Below are 16,520 nucleotides of genomic sequence, written 5' to 3'. Positions count from 1 at the left end.
AGAAACAATTATTTCTTTAATACATAATGGCGGCATTTGAAAACACAATTTTTTATACTTTTCTTAAGGTTTCAAAATGTAAAAGTTGTTTTACATTAGACAAAGTTAAATAAACAAATATGAAAAGATGCGAATATATTTATATCAACACCGATTTATTTAAACAAATCTTGTTAGAATTAAATGATACAACAAATATTATTATAGGCCAGTTAAAAAACATATTGTTTGGTACAGTTTTCTACAGAAAATCTTTCTTTGCAAATACATTTCTATAGAAAATCTTCGAATTAATACACTTTAATATATCAAATCATTTAATTGAAATACTTTTCTATAGAAAATCTTTTGATTGAAAGACTTTTCTATAGAAAATCTTTTGATTGAAAGACTTTTCTATAGAAAATCTTTTCAATGAAAGACTTTTCTATAGAAAATCTTTTCAATGAAAGACTTTTCTATAGAAAATCTTTTCAATGAAAGACTTTTCTATAGAAAATCTTTTCAATGAAAGACTTTTCTATAGAAAATCTTTTCAATGAAAGACTTTTCTATAGAAAATCTTTTGAATGAAAGACTTTTCTATAGAAAATCTTTTCAATGAAAGACTTTTCTATAGAAAATCTTTTGATTGAAAGACTTTTCTATAGAAAATCTTTTGATTGAAAGACTCTTCTATAGAAAATCTTTTGATTGAAAGACTTTTCTATAGAAAATCTTTTGATTGAAAGACTTTTCTATAGAAAATCTTTTGATTGAAAGACTTTTCTATAGAAAATCTTTTCAATGAAAGACTTTTCTATAGAAAATCTTTTCAATGAAAGACTTTTCTATAGAAAATCTTTTGAATGAAAGACTTTTCTATAGAAAATCTTTTCAATGAAAGACTTTTCTATAGAAAATCTTTTGATTGAAAGACTTTTCTATAGAAAATCTTTTGATTGAAAGACTCTTCTATAGAAAATCTTTTGATTGAAAGACTTTTCTATAGAAAATCTTTTGATTGAAAGACTTTTCTATAGAAAATCTTTTGATTGAAAGACTTTTCTATAGAAAATCTTTTCAATGAAAGACTTTTCAATGAAAGACTTTTCTATAGAAAATCTTTTCAATGAAAGACTTTTCTATAGAAAATCTTTTCAATGAAAGACTTTTCTATAGAAAATCTTTTCAATGAAAGACTTTTCTATAGAAAATCTTTTCAATGAAAGACTTTTCTATAGAAAATCTTTTGAATGAAAGACTTTTCTATAGAAAATCTTTTCAATGAAAGACTTTTCTATAGAAAATCTTTTGATTGAAAGACTTTTCTATAGAAAATCTTTTGATTGAAAGACTCTTCTATAGAAAATCTTTTGATTGAAAGACTTTTCTATAGAAAATCTTTTGATTGAAAGACTTTTCTATAGAAAATCTTTTGATTGAAAGACTTTTCTATAGAAAATCTTTTGATTGAAAGACTTTTCTATAGAAAATCTTTTGATTGAAAGACTTTTCTATAGAAAATCTTTTGATTGAAAGACTTTTCTATAGAAAATCTTTTGATTGAAAGACTTTTCTATAGAAAATCTTTTGATTGAAAGACTTTTCTATAGAAAATCTTTTGATTGAAAGACTTTTCTATAGAAAATCTTTTGATTGAAAGACTTTTCTATAGAAAATCTTTTGAATGAAAGACTTTTTTATAGAAAATCTTTTGAATGAAAGTCTTTTTTATAGAAAATCTTTTCAATGAAAGACTTTTCTATAGAAAATCTTTTGAATGAAAGACTTTTTTATAGAAAATCTTTTCAATGAAAGACTTTTCTATAGAAAATCTTTTCAATGAAAGACTTTTCTATAGAAAATCTTTTCAATGAAAGACTTTTCTATAGAAAATCTTTTGAATGAAAGACTTTTCTATAGAAAATCTTTTGAATGAAAGACTTTTCTATAGAAAATCTTTTGAATGAAAGACTTTTCTATAGAAAATCTTTTGAATGAAAGACTTTTCTATAGAAAATCTTTTGAATGAAAGACTTTTCTATAGAAAATCTTTTGAATGAAAGACTTTTCTATAGAAAATCTTTTGAATGAAAGACTTTTCTATAGAAAATCTTTTGAATGAAAGACTTTTCTATAGAAAATCTTTTGAATGAAAGACTTTTCTATAGAAAATCTTTTGAATGAAAGACTTTTCTATAGAAAATCTTTTGAATGAAAGACTTTTCTATAGAAAATCTTTTGAATGAAAGACTTTTCTATAGAAAATCTTTTGAATGAAAGACTTTTCTATAGAAAATCTTTTGAATGAAAGACTTTTTTATAGAAAATCTTTTCAATGAAAGACTTTTCTATAGAAAATCTTTTCAATGAAAGACTTTTCTATAGAAAATCTTTTCAATGAAAGACTTTTCTATAGAAAATCTTTTCAATGAAAGACTTTTCTATAGAAAATCTTTTGAATGAAAGACTTTTCTATAGAAAATCTTTTGAATGAAAGACTTTTCTATAGAAAATCTTTTGAATGAAAGACTTTTCTATAGAAAATCTTTTGAATGAAAGACTTTTCTATAGAAAATCTTTTGAATGAAAGACTTTTCTATAGAAAATCTTTTGAATGAAAGACTTTTCTATAGAAAATCTTTTGAATGAAAGACTTTTCTATAGAAAATCTTTTGAATGAAAGACTTTTCTATAGAAAATCTTTTGAATGAAAGACTTTTCTATAGAAAATCTTTTGAATGAAAGACTTTTCTATAGAAAATCTTTTGAATGAAAGACTTTTCTATAGAAAATCTTTTGAATGAAAGACTTTTCTATAGAAAATCTTTTGAATGAAAGACTTTTCTATAGAAAATCTTTTGAATGAAAGACTTTTCTATAGAAAATCTTTTGAATGAAAGACTTTTCTATAGAAAATCTTTTGAATGAAAGACTTTTCTATAGAAAATCTTTTGAATGAAAGACTTTTCTATAGAAAATCTTTTGAATGAAAGACTTTTCTATAGAAAATCTTTTGAATGAAAGACTTTTCTATAGAAAATCTTTTGAATGAAAGACTTTTCTATAGAAAATCTTTTGAATGAAAGACTTTTCTATAGAAAATCTTTTGAATGAAAGACTTTTCTATAGAAAATCTTTTGAATGAAAGACTTTTCTATAGAAAATCTTTTGAATGAAAGACTTTTCTATAGAAAATCTTTCATTTGAAAGAGTTTTCTATAGAAAATCTTTCATTTGAAAGAGTTTTCTATAGAAAATCTTTCATTTGAAAGAGTTTTCTATAGAAAATCTTTCATTTGAAAGAGTTTCCATAGAAAATTTTTAATTTGATTGAGTTTTCTATAGAAAATCTTTAATTTGATTGAGTTTTCTATAGAAAATCTTTAATTTGATTGAGTTTTCTATAGAAAATCTTTCATTTGAAAGAGTTTTCTTATAGAAAATCTTTCATTTGAAAGAGTTTTCTTATAGAAAATCTTTCATTTGAAGAGTTTTCTTATAGAAAATCTTTCATTGGAAAGAGTTTTTATATAGAAAATCTTTCATTGGAAAGAGTTTTCTATAGAAAATCATTCATTGGAAATAGTTTTCTATAGAAAATCATTCATTGGAAATAGTTTTCTATAGAAAAAAAATCTTTCATTGGAAAGAAATTCTTTCATTTGATAGAGTTTTCTATAGAAAATCTTTGATTTGATAAATTTTTTCGGCAGCTAGTTGCGAACGTTTTTGACAAAAAATATTTCTACTTAAAACAAAAGATTTTCTATTGGAACCATATCAAGCCCTTATATTGAGCAACTAAGCATTAATTTACTGCAACAGGGACCATAAATTGAAAATGAAATCGAAACCTTTTAAAAAGTATTCTTCTTAATATGTTTCCTTGGAAACTACTTGATGTTTGATATTTCCATAAAAAATCTATATATTTTTTTTAAGATTTTAAAATTTCAACTGCCATTATGTTAAAAATTATAGCTACTTTTTAAGGGTTTGTTTTTATTATTTATAGATTGAAAATTTATTATTTTTTTTATTAACTTTTTTTTCATTATTTAAGTATTATTTGTATATTTATTATTGCTGGGTTGAAGTTCTAGTAAGATGGGCAGATTTTTTTTCTAAATAATGTCTGTAATCTTTCGAGAATGACAACACAACTTATGTTGAATATTTTTATTATCTACTAATACAATATTTTTTCTATACAATGCACTGAGATTATTACGTTTTTTTATATATATATTTATCTCATTTACACCTACATTTATTATTTTTATTTAAATAATAATAATTGATTTACACCATAACAATTTAATAAATGTTTTATTTTTCACAAATTTTATAATAATAGTTTTTTGCAATGTACAAATTAAGAATGAGTTTCTCGCAAAGTTTGAGGGATTGAGACGTATTGAGTTGTTGCATATTTATGTTTCAGATGAAATAAGTATTTGAAAAATTTCCTTAAGCTTTTAATTTTATGTTTAAATATTAACAAATTTTTAAATCTTTCATATGAAAGAATTTTCTATAGAAAATCTTTTGAATGAAAGACTTTTCTATAGAAAATCTTTTAAATTAAAGACTATTCTATACAAAATCTTTCAAATGAAGGACTTTTCTAAAGAAAATATTTCAAATGAAAGTTTTTTCTATATAAAATCTTTCAAATGAAAAACTTTTTTATAGAAAATCTTTAAAGTTACTTTTCTGTAGAAAATCTTTTAAATGAAAGACTTTTCTATAGAAAATCCTTCAAATGAAAGACATTTCTATAGAAAATCTTTCAAATGAAAGTCTTTCAAATGAAAGACTTTTCTATAGAAAATCTTTCAAATGAAAGACTTTTCTATAGGAAATCTTTCAAATGAAAGACTTTCAAATGAAAGACTTTTCTATAGAAAATCTTTCAAATGAAAGACGTTTCTATAGAAAATCTTTCAAATGAAAGACTTTTCTATAGCAAATTTTTCAAATGATAGACTTTTCTATAGAAAATATTTCAAATGAAAGACTTTTCTATAGAAAATCTTTCAAATGAAAGGCTTTTCTATAGAAAATATTTAAAGTTACTTTTCTGTAGAAAATCTTTCAAATGAAAAACTTTTCTTTAGAAAATCTTTCAAATTAAAAACTTGTCATTTCAATTTGTTTGAATTGCTTTTTAATAAAAAAATCTTTTGTTTGATAATTTTGTAAAGAAATTCGTCCGTTTTTAAATTTAGCTTGTTTAAAATAACTTTTGGCTTAAGATTTTTCAAATTTCTGTAAAAAAGTTTGTCAATTACGATTTTGAAATGCTAAATTTTTATCTGGCTAATGGGGTTTTATAACTTTTCCTTTGTCTTAATTAAATTTTATATTTTTTTTTCCATAAAATCTTTTCTACTTATATTATTATTAAAATTTCCTTTCGCCTAAACAAATCTTATGCTAATTGAAAAAACAAAGAATAAAAAATCATATTCTAAATTAACAAATAACCAAAAAATATTTTAAAAATAATAATAATAATGATAATAAAAGAAAAATAAAACAAATTCATTACGAAACAAAGTAATAATATTTAATTTATTGTTAAGTAGTTAAACGCAAATCAAATAAATTGTTTAATACAAATGAAATACTAATAAACAAATGGAAACCTTTATTAATTATAAAAAAACAACATTATTATGATTAATATAATAATAATAATAACAATAACATTAAACTATATAATTAACAATCATTTAAACCATACAACAAAACCAACTCAACAACTCTAACCATTTATACAAAACCAACAAAACAAAAAAAATATTAGAAATCAAATTTAATTAAAACCATTAAATAATTTAAAAAAAGCCAACTACCCCGCCCACAAAACACCTTAAGATACAAATTTCTTTAAACAAAAAAAGCCCCCAATCCTACCCATACCTTATCCATTTACTTCTGTTCAAAATTACTAACTACTAATTTTGTAAAAATCTACTTTAAATTTAACAATAATTTCTAATATTCAAGCGTTAGTGATTTGTCTAACAATAATTTTAAAAAATATTTTCATAAAACAAGAAGGTATTAAAAAAACTTTTAGTTTCAAAGACTTTTCTATAGAAAATCTTTTGAATGAACGACTTTTCTATAGAAAATCGTTTGAATGAACGACTTTTCTTTAGAAAATCTTTTAAATGAAAGACATTTCTATAGAAAATCTTTTGAATAAACGACTTTTCTATAAAAAATCTCTCAAATGAGAAAATCTTTCAAATGAAAGAATTTTATATAGAAAATCTTTCAAATTAAAGACTTTTCTATAGAAAATCTTTCATTCATTCAAAAGACTTTTCTATAGAAAATTTTTCATTCATTTGAAAGACTTTTCTATAGAAAATCTTTCATTCATTTGAAAGACTTAGAAAATCTTTCATTCATTTGAAAGATTTTTCTGTAGAAAATCGTTCATTCATTTGAAAGACTTTTCTATAGAAAATCTTTCATTCATTTGAAAGACTTTTCTATAGAAAATCTTTCATTCATTTGAAAGACTTTTCTATAGAAAATCTTTCATTCATTTGAAAGACTTTTCTATAGAAAATCTTTCATTCATTTGAAAGACTTTTCTATAGAAAATCTTTCATTCATTTGAAAGACTTTTCTATAGAAAATCTTTCATTCATTTGAAAGACTTTTCTATAGAAAATCTTTCATTCATTTGAAAGACTTTTCTATAGAAAATCTTTCATTCATTTGAAAGACTTTTCTATAGAAAATCTTTCATTCATTTGAAAGACTTTTCTATAGAAAATCTTTCATTCATTTGAAAGACTTTTCTATAGAAAATCTTTCATTCATTTGAAAGACTTTTCTATAGAAAATCTTTCATTCATTTGAAAGACTTTTCTATAGAAAATCTTTCATTCATTTGAAAGACTTTTCTATAGAAAATCTTTCATTCATTTGAAAGACTTTTCTATAGAAAATCTTTCATTCATTTGAAAGACTTTTCTATAGAAAATCTTTTGAATGAAAGACTTTTCTTTAGAAAATCTTTTAAATTAACGACTTTTCTATAGAAAACCTTTTAAAAAACAGACATTTCTATAGAAAATCTTTCAAATGAAAGAATTTTCTATAGAAAATCTTTCAAATGAAAGAATTTTCTATAGAAAATCTTTCAAATTAAAGACTTTTCTATAGAAAATTGTTCATTCAATTGAAAGACTTTTCTATAGAAAATCTTTCATTCATTTGAAAGACTTTTCTATAGAAAATCTTTCATTCATTTGAAAGACTTTTCTATAGAAAATCTTTCATTCATTTGAAAGAGTTTTCTATAGAAAATCTTTCATTCATTTGAAAGAGTTTTCTATAGAAAATCTTTCATTCATTTGAAAGAGTTTTCTATAGAAAATCTTTCATTCATTTGAAAGAGTTTTCTATAGAAAATCTTTCATTCATTTGAAAGAGTTTTCTATAGAAAATCTTTCATTCATTTGAAAGAGTTTTCTATAGAAAATCTTTCATTCATTTGAAAGACTTTTCTATAGAAAATCTTTCATTCATTTGAAAGACTTTTCTATAGAAAATCTTTCATTCATTTGAAAGACTTTTCTATAGAAAATCTTTCATTCATTTGAAAGACTTTTCTATAGAAAATCTTTCATTCATTTGAAAGACTTTTCTATACAAAATCTTTCATTCATTTGAAAGACTTTTCTATAGAAAATCTTTCATTCATTTAAAAGACTTTTCTATAGAAAATCTTTCATTCATTTGAAAGACTTTTCTATAGAAAATCTTTCATTCATTTGAAAGACTTTTCTATAGAAAATCTTTCATTCATTTGAAAGACTTTTCTATAGAAAATCTTTCATTCATTTGAAAGACTTTTCTATAGAAAATCTTTCATTCATTTGAAAGACTTTTCTATAGAAAATCTTTCATTCATTTGAAAGACTTTTCTATAGAAAATCTTTCATTCATTTGAAAGACTTTTCTATAGAAAATCTTTCATTCATTTGAAAGACTTTTCTATAGAAAATCTTTCATTCATTTGAAAGACTTTTCTATAGAAAATCTTTCATTCATTTGAAAGACTTTTCTATAGAAAATCTTTCATTCATTTGAAAGACTTTTCTATAGAAAATCTTTCATTCATTTGAAAGACTTTTCTATAGAAAATCTTTCATTCATTTGAAAGACTTTTCTATAGAAAATCTTTCATTCATTTGAAAGACTTTTCTATAGAAAATCTTTCATTCATTTGAAGGACTTTTCTATAGAAAATCTTTCATTCATTTGAAGGACTTTTCTATAGAAAATCTTTCATTCATTTGAAAGACTTTTCTATAGAAAATCTTTCATTCATTTGAAAGACTTTTCTATAGAAAATCTTTCATTCATTTGAAAGACTTTTCTATAGAAAATCTTTCATTCATTTGAAAGACTTTTCTATAGAAAATCTTTCATTCATTTGAAAGACTTTTCTATAGAAAATCTTTCAAATGAAAGACTTTTCTATAGAAAACCTTTTAAATGAAAGACTTTTCTATAGAAAATCTTTTAAATGAAATACTTTTCTATAGACATTTGAATAAAAGACTTTTCTATAGAAGAAAATCTTTTAAATGAAAGACTTCTATAGAAAATCTTTTAAATGAAAGTTTTTTCTATAGAAAATCTTTTAAACGAAAGACTTTTCTATAGAAAATCTTTTAAATGAAAGACTTTTCTATAGAAAATGATTTTATTTCGAATCTTAAATGACTTCAATTTATTAACTATTTTATTAAATATTTTGATCTAATTAGCTAACCCTAAATTTTATATAACTATCTCAACAATTGGTATTATTTTTATATAAAAAACAAAACGAAAAACATCCCATGACCCTAAACTACAAATCGTTTTTAAGAATTTCGAACTACTTAGTTTTATTATTGTATTATTTTCTTAATATTTTTTTTGAATTAAATTTAGTTACCATTTATTAAGAAAACTTGACATGTATTGAAAAAGAAAATTAACAAAAAATTTATTTAAAATGACTAAAAAAAACAAATTGATTTATATTATTGTATCAAAATTTAGTGATTTATATTTAAAAATTGAAGAAAAAAAAAACAAAAACAAAATGTAGTATAAAAATCCCTCAAAAGAAAAAAATTTAAATATGTTAGAAAATAATAAATATAAAAACAAAAAAATATAAAAATAATAAAATTTATAAATATTATAAAAAAAAAGAAAAAAAAAATCGTTATAAAGTTTGTTATAAAGTCAAGAGTAGAGTCGGTTCCAGTAAGGACTGAATCACCCCTATCGGCAATAACATTTGAAATTTTGTTCCCATGAAATATCCATTTCCCTCGATGCGAAAATTGCTATCGTGAAATTCCCCATGAACTTTTCATTCACAATAGTTGATTTTGTTCGTAACAGCTGTTTATTGTTTACAAAATTCCATCTAAAAATTCCACAACATGAGGAATTTTTTCACGTGAACAAAGTTGATGAACGAAAAAAGGAAAAGGGAACATCTTTCTTGTGGAATAATGATTCGCGATAGGGGTGATTATTTGAATTAGGAAACAAAATAATTTTTCAAAGAAATTGATAAATTATATTTCAATTTAAGTCTTACTTACCGCTTTTTATAATTCAGCTTTACAAAATCCACTTTTAAATACTTTTTCTCAATTGCATTTATTTAAAAACTACTAAAAAATATAAAATAAATCATGTTACTAAAACTACGCACATAATACAACACATCAAAAATAATCGGAAATCTTTATAACCAACCGGATGGAGCTCCCGACTTAGCACCGGCAGCTGCAGCAGCGGCTGCTGCTGACCAGGGTCCTAAAGACTCTAAATTGGGCACATGATTAGTACCAGCTGTTATGGGACTGAAAGCAGCATCTTTGGTGAAAGTCAAATGATGAGCAGACCCAGCATTACTGTTACGAGCCAATTGTCCCAATTTAGAGGCTTCATATTCAGTTTTTTGTATCTCAGCAGCGGCAGCATGAGCAGAACGTTGTAGAGCATTGGCCGCCTCAGCTTCTTTAGACGAGGCAATGCGTTGTTGATGGGCCACGGCCGATTTTGTAGCCGCCAAACGTTGTTGGGCCAATAAAACCGCCTGAGCAGCGGCAGCTGCCTCAGAACGTTGTATAGCAGCAGCTGCTTCGGATTTTTGGGTTAGTATAGCGGCACTGGCTTCTTTTTCCATGGCCATACGTTGTTGATTAAGGACATTCTCTTTGGCGGCCTGCATTTGTTGTTGAGCTATTAAAACGTTGGCGGAAGCCTGTTTGGCGGCAGCTATAGCATTGGCCACTTCACTGGGTGAGGGTCCTGATGCTATGCGAGTTGAGCTATTTAGAGATATACATATTGAATTGTTTTACAAAATATCAAAAAAAAAAACATACTGAGCATTCCAGGGATTCCAGCCGTTGGAGAAACCATTTAGTTTTAAGGCAGTTTGCTGCCAACCCGAACCTCCAAAGCCAGCATCACCAATAAAAGCATCTAAACTACGTTTGGGCACAGTTTTAGAGGCTTCAACTTGGGATTGCTTAACATGTTTGGAGGATGAAGTCACCTCGACGCCTTGGACCACCCACAACAAAGCAAACAAGGTAGATAGAACCAAAGTGCTCTAGAATAGTTAAAATAATTTAAAGAATCTATAGAAAAACCTTTCAAATGAAAGATTTTCTATAAGAAAGTCTTTCAAATGAAAGATTTTCTATTGAAAAGGTTTTCTATAAGAAAACTCTTTCAAATGAAAGATTTTCTATAAGAAAACTTTTTCAAATGAAAGATTTTCTATAAGAAAACATTTTCAAATGAATGATTTTCTATAAAAAAATTCTTTTAAATGAAATAGTTTCTGTAAGAAAGTCTTTCAAATGAAATATTTTCGTAGAAAAAGGCTTTCAAAGGAAAGAGTTTCTATAAGAAAGCCTTTCAAATGAAAGGGTTTCTATAAGAAAGTCTATCAAATGACAGATTTTCTATAAGAAACTCTTTCAAATGACAGATTTTCTATAAGAAATTCATTCAAATTACAGATTTTCTATAAGAAACTCTTTCAAATGAAAGATTTTCTATAAGAAACTCTTTCAAATGAAAGATTTTCTATAAGAAACTCTTTCAAATGAAAGATTTTCTATAAGAAAACTCTTTCAAATGAAAGATTTTCTATAAGAAAACTCTTTCAAATGAAAGATTTTCTATAAGAAAACTCTTTCAAATGAAAGATTTTCTATAAGAAAACTCTTTCAAATGAAAGATTTTCTATAAGAAAACTCTTTCAAATGAAAGATTTTCTATAAGAAAACTCTTTCAAATGAAAGATTTTCTATAAGAAAACTCTTTCAAATGAAAGATTTTCTATAAGAAAACTCTTTCAAATGAAAGATTTTCTATAAGAAAACTCTTTCAAATGAAAGATTTTCTATAAGAAAACTCTTTCAAATGAAAGATTTTCTATAAGAAAACTCTTTCAAATGAAAGATTTTCTATAAGAAAACACTTTCAAAGATTTTCTATAAGAAAATCTTTCAAATGAAAGATTTTCTATAAGAAAGTCTTTCAAATGAAAGATTTTCTATAAGAAAGTCTTTCAAATGAACGATTGTCTATAGGAAAGTCTTTCAAATAAAGGATTTTCGTAGTAATAATATCCTGCCGTTAAGTTTCCTTATTACCACAGATTTTGCCATTGCTGTACTTAAGTTTTATTAAACTGAATATTTGGGAACACAAACTCTTTCTAATTCAACTTCTGTTGAAACGGATGAAACTGTACTAATGATTTTATCTTAACAATCAAAAGTATTTATACTAAAACTGTGGCCACAATAAAGTAAAAGGCTTTTACTAAAAGTGTTTGCTTTAATTTTAGGTTAAAATTTGTAAAAATCCCTTAATTGGTCTTCCTTATTTTCCTAAAAACTTTTCTAAATCGATCACGTAAATCTAATTTAATTTGTTGGGGTGTAGTTGTGATCGCCACAGAAATATTTAAAGTGTAAATTTTTAAATTTATTTTAAAACTAGCAGTGATTACAGCTACAGTTTTATCATTTATTGTTATTGAGGGCGCTTCTAAAACAACTTGCAACGTGGTTTGTTGGCTTTGGAAACTGTGGCAACAAGTAGTAGTTCATTTCTTATTACGTGTTGTACTTTATTTATAATGTACGTGGGCCAATTGTCAGACGAAGTTATTATTGTTTTTTATGGGGTTTCGGTTTTTTTAAGTGTTTTCGATTAAAAATTATTGCTATTAGATTGTTACAAAGTGTGACCATTAGAAAGATTTTGATAAATGTGACCAACAAAAACAATTTGGTTAGCGAAATATACCTATTTCAACGGGGACGTGGAAGTTTTTTTTTTAGTTATTTGAGTATTTATTCCAAAAATATATAGTTTATTAAGAATTTAATAATAAAAGATGTTAATTATGCGTTAATAAATTAATTATTTGCTACAAAAAATCGTTTATATTTATAATTTTGTAATTACCTGTATAATATTTGTGTGAATCATCTTATACTTATATTTTCCCAGTTACAGAGCGACCCAATACTTTTTGCATCCCTAAAGTATGCTGTGAGTATTTATGTGTGTAATATTTAAATTATGCTCTCTGTTGTTTTTCTACGATTCTGAGAGCCTGGTGTTAAGAAGTCAATTTGGTGGAGATTTTCATGTTGGCATTTTTTACAATTTATTTTTGTGTGACGTCATTTATTTACCAGTATGTAAATAATGTTAAAGTGTGTTAGTTGCTTATTCTGATATGATGTGAAGGCTGTGGGTTTGTGCATTTGTTTATGTGTATTTTTTTTAAAGGTTACTTTAATAAATGAAATCTATTTTATTGCTAATAACTTATAGAAAATGGATAATTTTAAAGACATTACTACAAAAAATCAAACATTTGAAGGACTTTTCTATAAAAAATCACACATTTGAAAGACTTCTACGATAATCTTTTGTTGGAAAGACTTTTCTAAAGTAAATGGAATATTTGGAAGACTTTTGAAGGACTTTTCTATAAATTTCGAATATTTGATAGATAATCTTCTGTTGAAAAGATTTTTATAAAGAAAATCTTGAATTTGATAGACTCTTCTGAAGTATTAGTTGTATAACTAAAAAATGCTTGATTTTTAAAATGTTTAGATTTTAGTTTGAAACATTTGTACAGTATAAATTTATTCAAAGTATTGGCCCTTGTTAGGTATGAACTTTTCCAATATTTCTGGTAACATATGGACTCCGCGCCAAAAGAACTGCTCATCTTTTAAGGCCAAGAACGAATCAAGACAATTTCGAATACTCTGTTCTGAAGTGAAGCGTATCCCAGAGAGAGCGTTCTGCATGGTTCGAAACAAATAGTAGTCGGTCAGGAAAAGGTCTTTACTATAAGGTGGGTGAGGAAAAATCACTTCTTTACAGGGTCTGCAACATTTGGCGGTTACTGTAAGACTTCATTGCAGAAAATTGAACATTTAAAAGACTTCTATGGAAAATCAAAAATTGTAAAGTGTTTTCTATACAAAAGCTTTTATTATAAAGTTTTCTATAGAAAATATTCCATTTCAAAGTGTTTTCTATAGAAAATCTTTAATTTGAAAGAGTTTTTTTATAGAAAATCGTTCATTTGGAAGAATTTCTTATAGAAAATCGTTCATTTGAAAGAGTTTCTTATAGAAAATCTTTCATTTGAAAGAGTTTCTTATAGAAAATCTTTCATTTGAAAGAGTATCTTATAGAAAATCTATCATTTGAAAGAGTTTCTTATAGAAAATCTTTCATTTGAAAGAATTTCTTATAGAAAATCGTTCATTTGAAAGAGTTTCTTATAGAAAATCTTTCATTTGAAAGTGTTTCTTATAGAAAATCTTTCATTTGAAAGAGTTTCTTATAGAAAATCTTTCATTTGAAAGAGTTTCTTATAGAAAATCTTTCATTTGAAAGTGTTTCTTATAGAAAATCTTTCATTTGAAAGAGTTTCTTATAGAAAATCTTTCATTTGAAAGAGTTTCTTATAGAAAATCTTTCATTTGAAAGAGTTTCTTATAGAAAATCTTTCATTTGAAAGAGTTTCTTATAGAAAATCTTTCATTTGAAAGAGTTTCTTATAGAAAATCTTTCATTTGAAAGAGTTTCTTATAGAAAATCTTTCATTTGAAAGAATTTATTATAGAAAATCTTTCATTTGAAAGAGTTTCTTATAGAAAATCTTTCATTTGAAAGAATTTATTATAGAAAATCTTTCATTTGAAAGAGTTTCTTATAGAAAATCTTTCATTTGAAAGAATTTATTATAGAAAGTCTTTCATTTGAAAGAATTTATTATAGAAAGTCTTTCATTTGAAAGAATTTATTATAGAAAGTCTTCCATTTCAAAGTGTTTTCTATAGAAAATTTTTCATTTGAATGTTTATTCTATAGAAAAGCTTCCATTTGAAATAGTTTTCTATAGAGAAGTATCCTAAGCGAGACAATGGCGGATATATCAATATAAAAGGGAATACAAAGTTCATTTTATTATAACTTACCTCTAAAACCTCTTTCGTTCACTTAAAACTCTCCAACTTATCTATTTTTCATATACACACACTTCCCCCCACACTCACTCACATGTACTATGTCTGTCTGAGCCTGTGACGTCACCCACAAAATGAAATGCATAAAATTGCAACTTGAAATTTCCAATAAATTGATTTCTTATTACCAGGCGCACAGAATGCTAGAAAACACAACAAGCGGCTTTTTTTAAATATTTTTTTACAAAAACTTTTAGCAGCATACTTTAAGGATGCCAAAAGTATTGGAAACACTCGGTTGTTAAATTAAATTAAACAAGATGATTCATATATTTTTGAAGTTAATGCCTAAAAGTATGTGAAGAAAAATCATGAATAAAAAATGTGATTATAAAGAAAACCTTCCAAATGCAGTTTGATGATGATTTTTTACTTTTTAATAGGAAATTTAAGAACTTACCTGTTTCCATATAAACATATATGTTACGAATTTGTTGTAATGGAAATAATATCCTTAAGTAGTGAATAGTAATGAAATATTGATGCCTGGAAAGGCCATTCTTTTAATACTATTAACAATTTTGGATTTTTTCTTTATTTTTATTGTATATAGTGCTTTTATTCTTAATATATCGTGTATTGCATATTAATTTATGACTACTACATTCTTTAATTAATTTTTAATTCCTTTTCTAAACATATTTCTTATTCTTATTTCATTATTCTTTTGCAAACAAACATTTAATTAAATATTTTCGATTAAATATGTTGTTAATTTATTGTAATGCTTTTTGTCATCTTAATTATAAATTTTGTTTGCCTTTGTTTCTTCTCTTTTAATTAAATTTTACTTAATAAAACAACATAGCAAAGTTAAATGCTTATTAGTATAGTAAAAATGTATAACAGTTGCATTTTAATTGTAAAAGATTTTATAACAGTAACAAAAACACAAAGTGCATTTAATAAAAAAAAAAATTATTAAAAAATAAAACAAACAATCTAAACTTTAAGTTAAAGTACAATGTTGCGAAAAAGGTAATAATTATTACAAAAAAAACTAAACGCATAAATAAAGTTTGTTTAAAAAAAAACAAATGTTACAAAAAAAGTCATTAATATGAGGTTTGTTTAGTTGATTATTTTTTTTATAGATATTTTAGCTTGTTTTAAATATAGATCACAATTTGTTAATATAATAAAAAAAATGATTTAAATAAAAAGTTAAGGAGAGCTCAAGAGAGAAAAAAGTTAATGAAAATTAAGAAAAATCACGATTTAAAACTAAATGTCAATAGAATTTCGCGTGCTCTTTTAGAATTAATTTTAAGCAGGTTTTAAAGTGAATTTATACACTTATTGAAACTGATAGCCGGCCAAAAAACTACTTGCTGTGGTATTCAACAAACCCAAACGTTGTTTCTGTTTACGTTGCTCAGTCATATGATCCTTTAGTTCATGCAATTGTTGCGATAAATTCGTTATTAACATTTGTGTCTCCAGCAATTGGGCCTGCATGCTGCGCAACTCGATCTGTTCACCATCGGCATCAACCGCAGCCAAAGACATGGCTCGTAGGCGTGGGAACCAATCCAAAATACCCGCCTTAACCATGGCATACACATACGATTCGGGACCTGTGAATTCTGTGGGATCCTTTACTTTAACCAAAACTATAAAGTAGAGATAGTGCCACATATTGTGTTCGGATTTAATGTGCTCCTCGAAGCTGACCGTTTTATTATCGAATGCCGAACGATTGAGGCCACAAATGAAACAGGTATTCTTGAGTATCAACTCTTTTTGTTGCTTCTCGCTTCTCAGATCGGCAAAGGTGTCGATGATGACACCAAAAATCAGATTGAGTACAATAATGATGACAATGAAGAAGAACAGTAAATCGTAAATGACACGTGCAGCGAAAAGACCCTCCTGAAATAACAAAATTAAATTTTAAACATA

At 25.1% G+C, this 16,520-nt stretch overlaps 2 protein-coding genes across 2 annotated transcripts in view; both read right to left on the bottom strand.

Annotated features, from left to right (window-relative positions):
* Positions 1-9,772: 9,772 nt before the first annotated feature.
* On the bottom strand, positions 9,773-15,036 carry LOC135949289 (uncharacterized). The gene is made up of 3 exons (XM_065498804.1): positions 15,019-15,036; positions 10,419-10,648; positions 9,773-10,361 (listed from the first exon to the last, which is right to left on the bottom strand). Exons 1-3 carry the CDS (start codon positions 15,034-15,036, stop codon positions 9,773-9,775), a joined length of 837 nt encoding a protein of 278 aa, XP_065354876.1.
* A 101-nt stretch (positions 15,037-15,137) lies between these two features.
* The window catches only part of Itpr (Inositol 1,4,5,-trisphosphate receptor), an 84,541-nt gene continuing 83,158 nt past the window's right edge, over positions 15,138-16,520 (bottom strand). The window contains 1 exon segment of the mRNA XM_065499135.1: positions 15,138-16,490. Coding sequence (XP_065355207.1) covers positions 15,915-16,490 — 576 coding nt within the window. The 3' untranslated portion in view covers positions 15,138-15,914.

This window comes from Calliphora vicina, chromosome 1, assembly GCF_958450345.1.
Source record: "Calliphora vicina chromosome 1, idCalVici1.1, whole genome shotgun sequence".
Lineage (NCBI taxonomy): Eukaryota > Metazoa > Arthropoda > Insecta > Diptera > Calliphoridae > Calliphora > Calliphora vicina.
The sequence above is the reverse complement of the archived record's forward strand: the minus strand, read 5'-3'. Positions and strand labels throughout refer to the sequence as shown.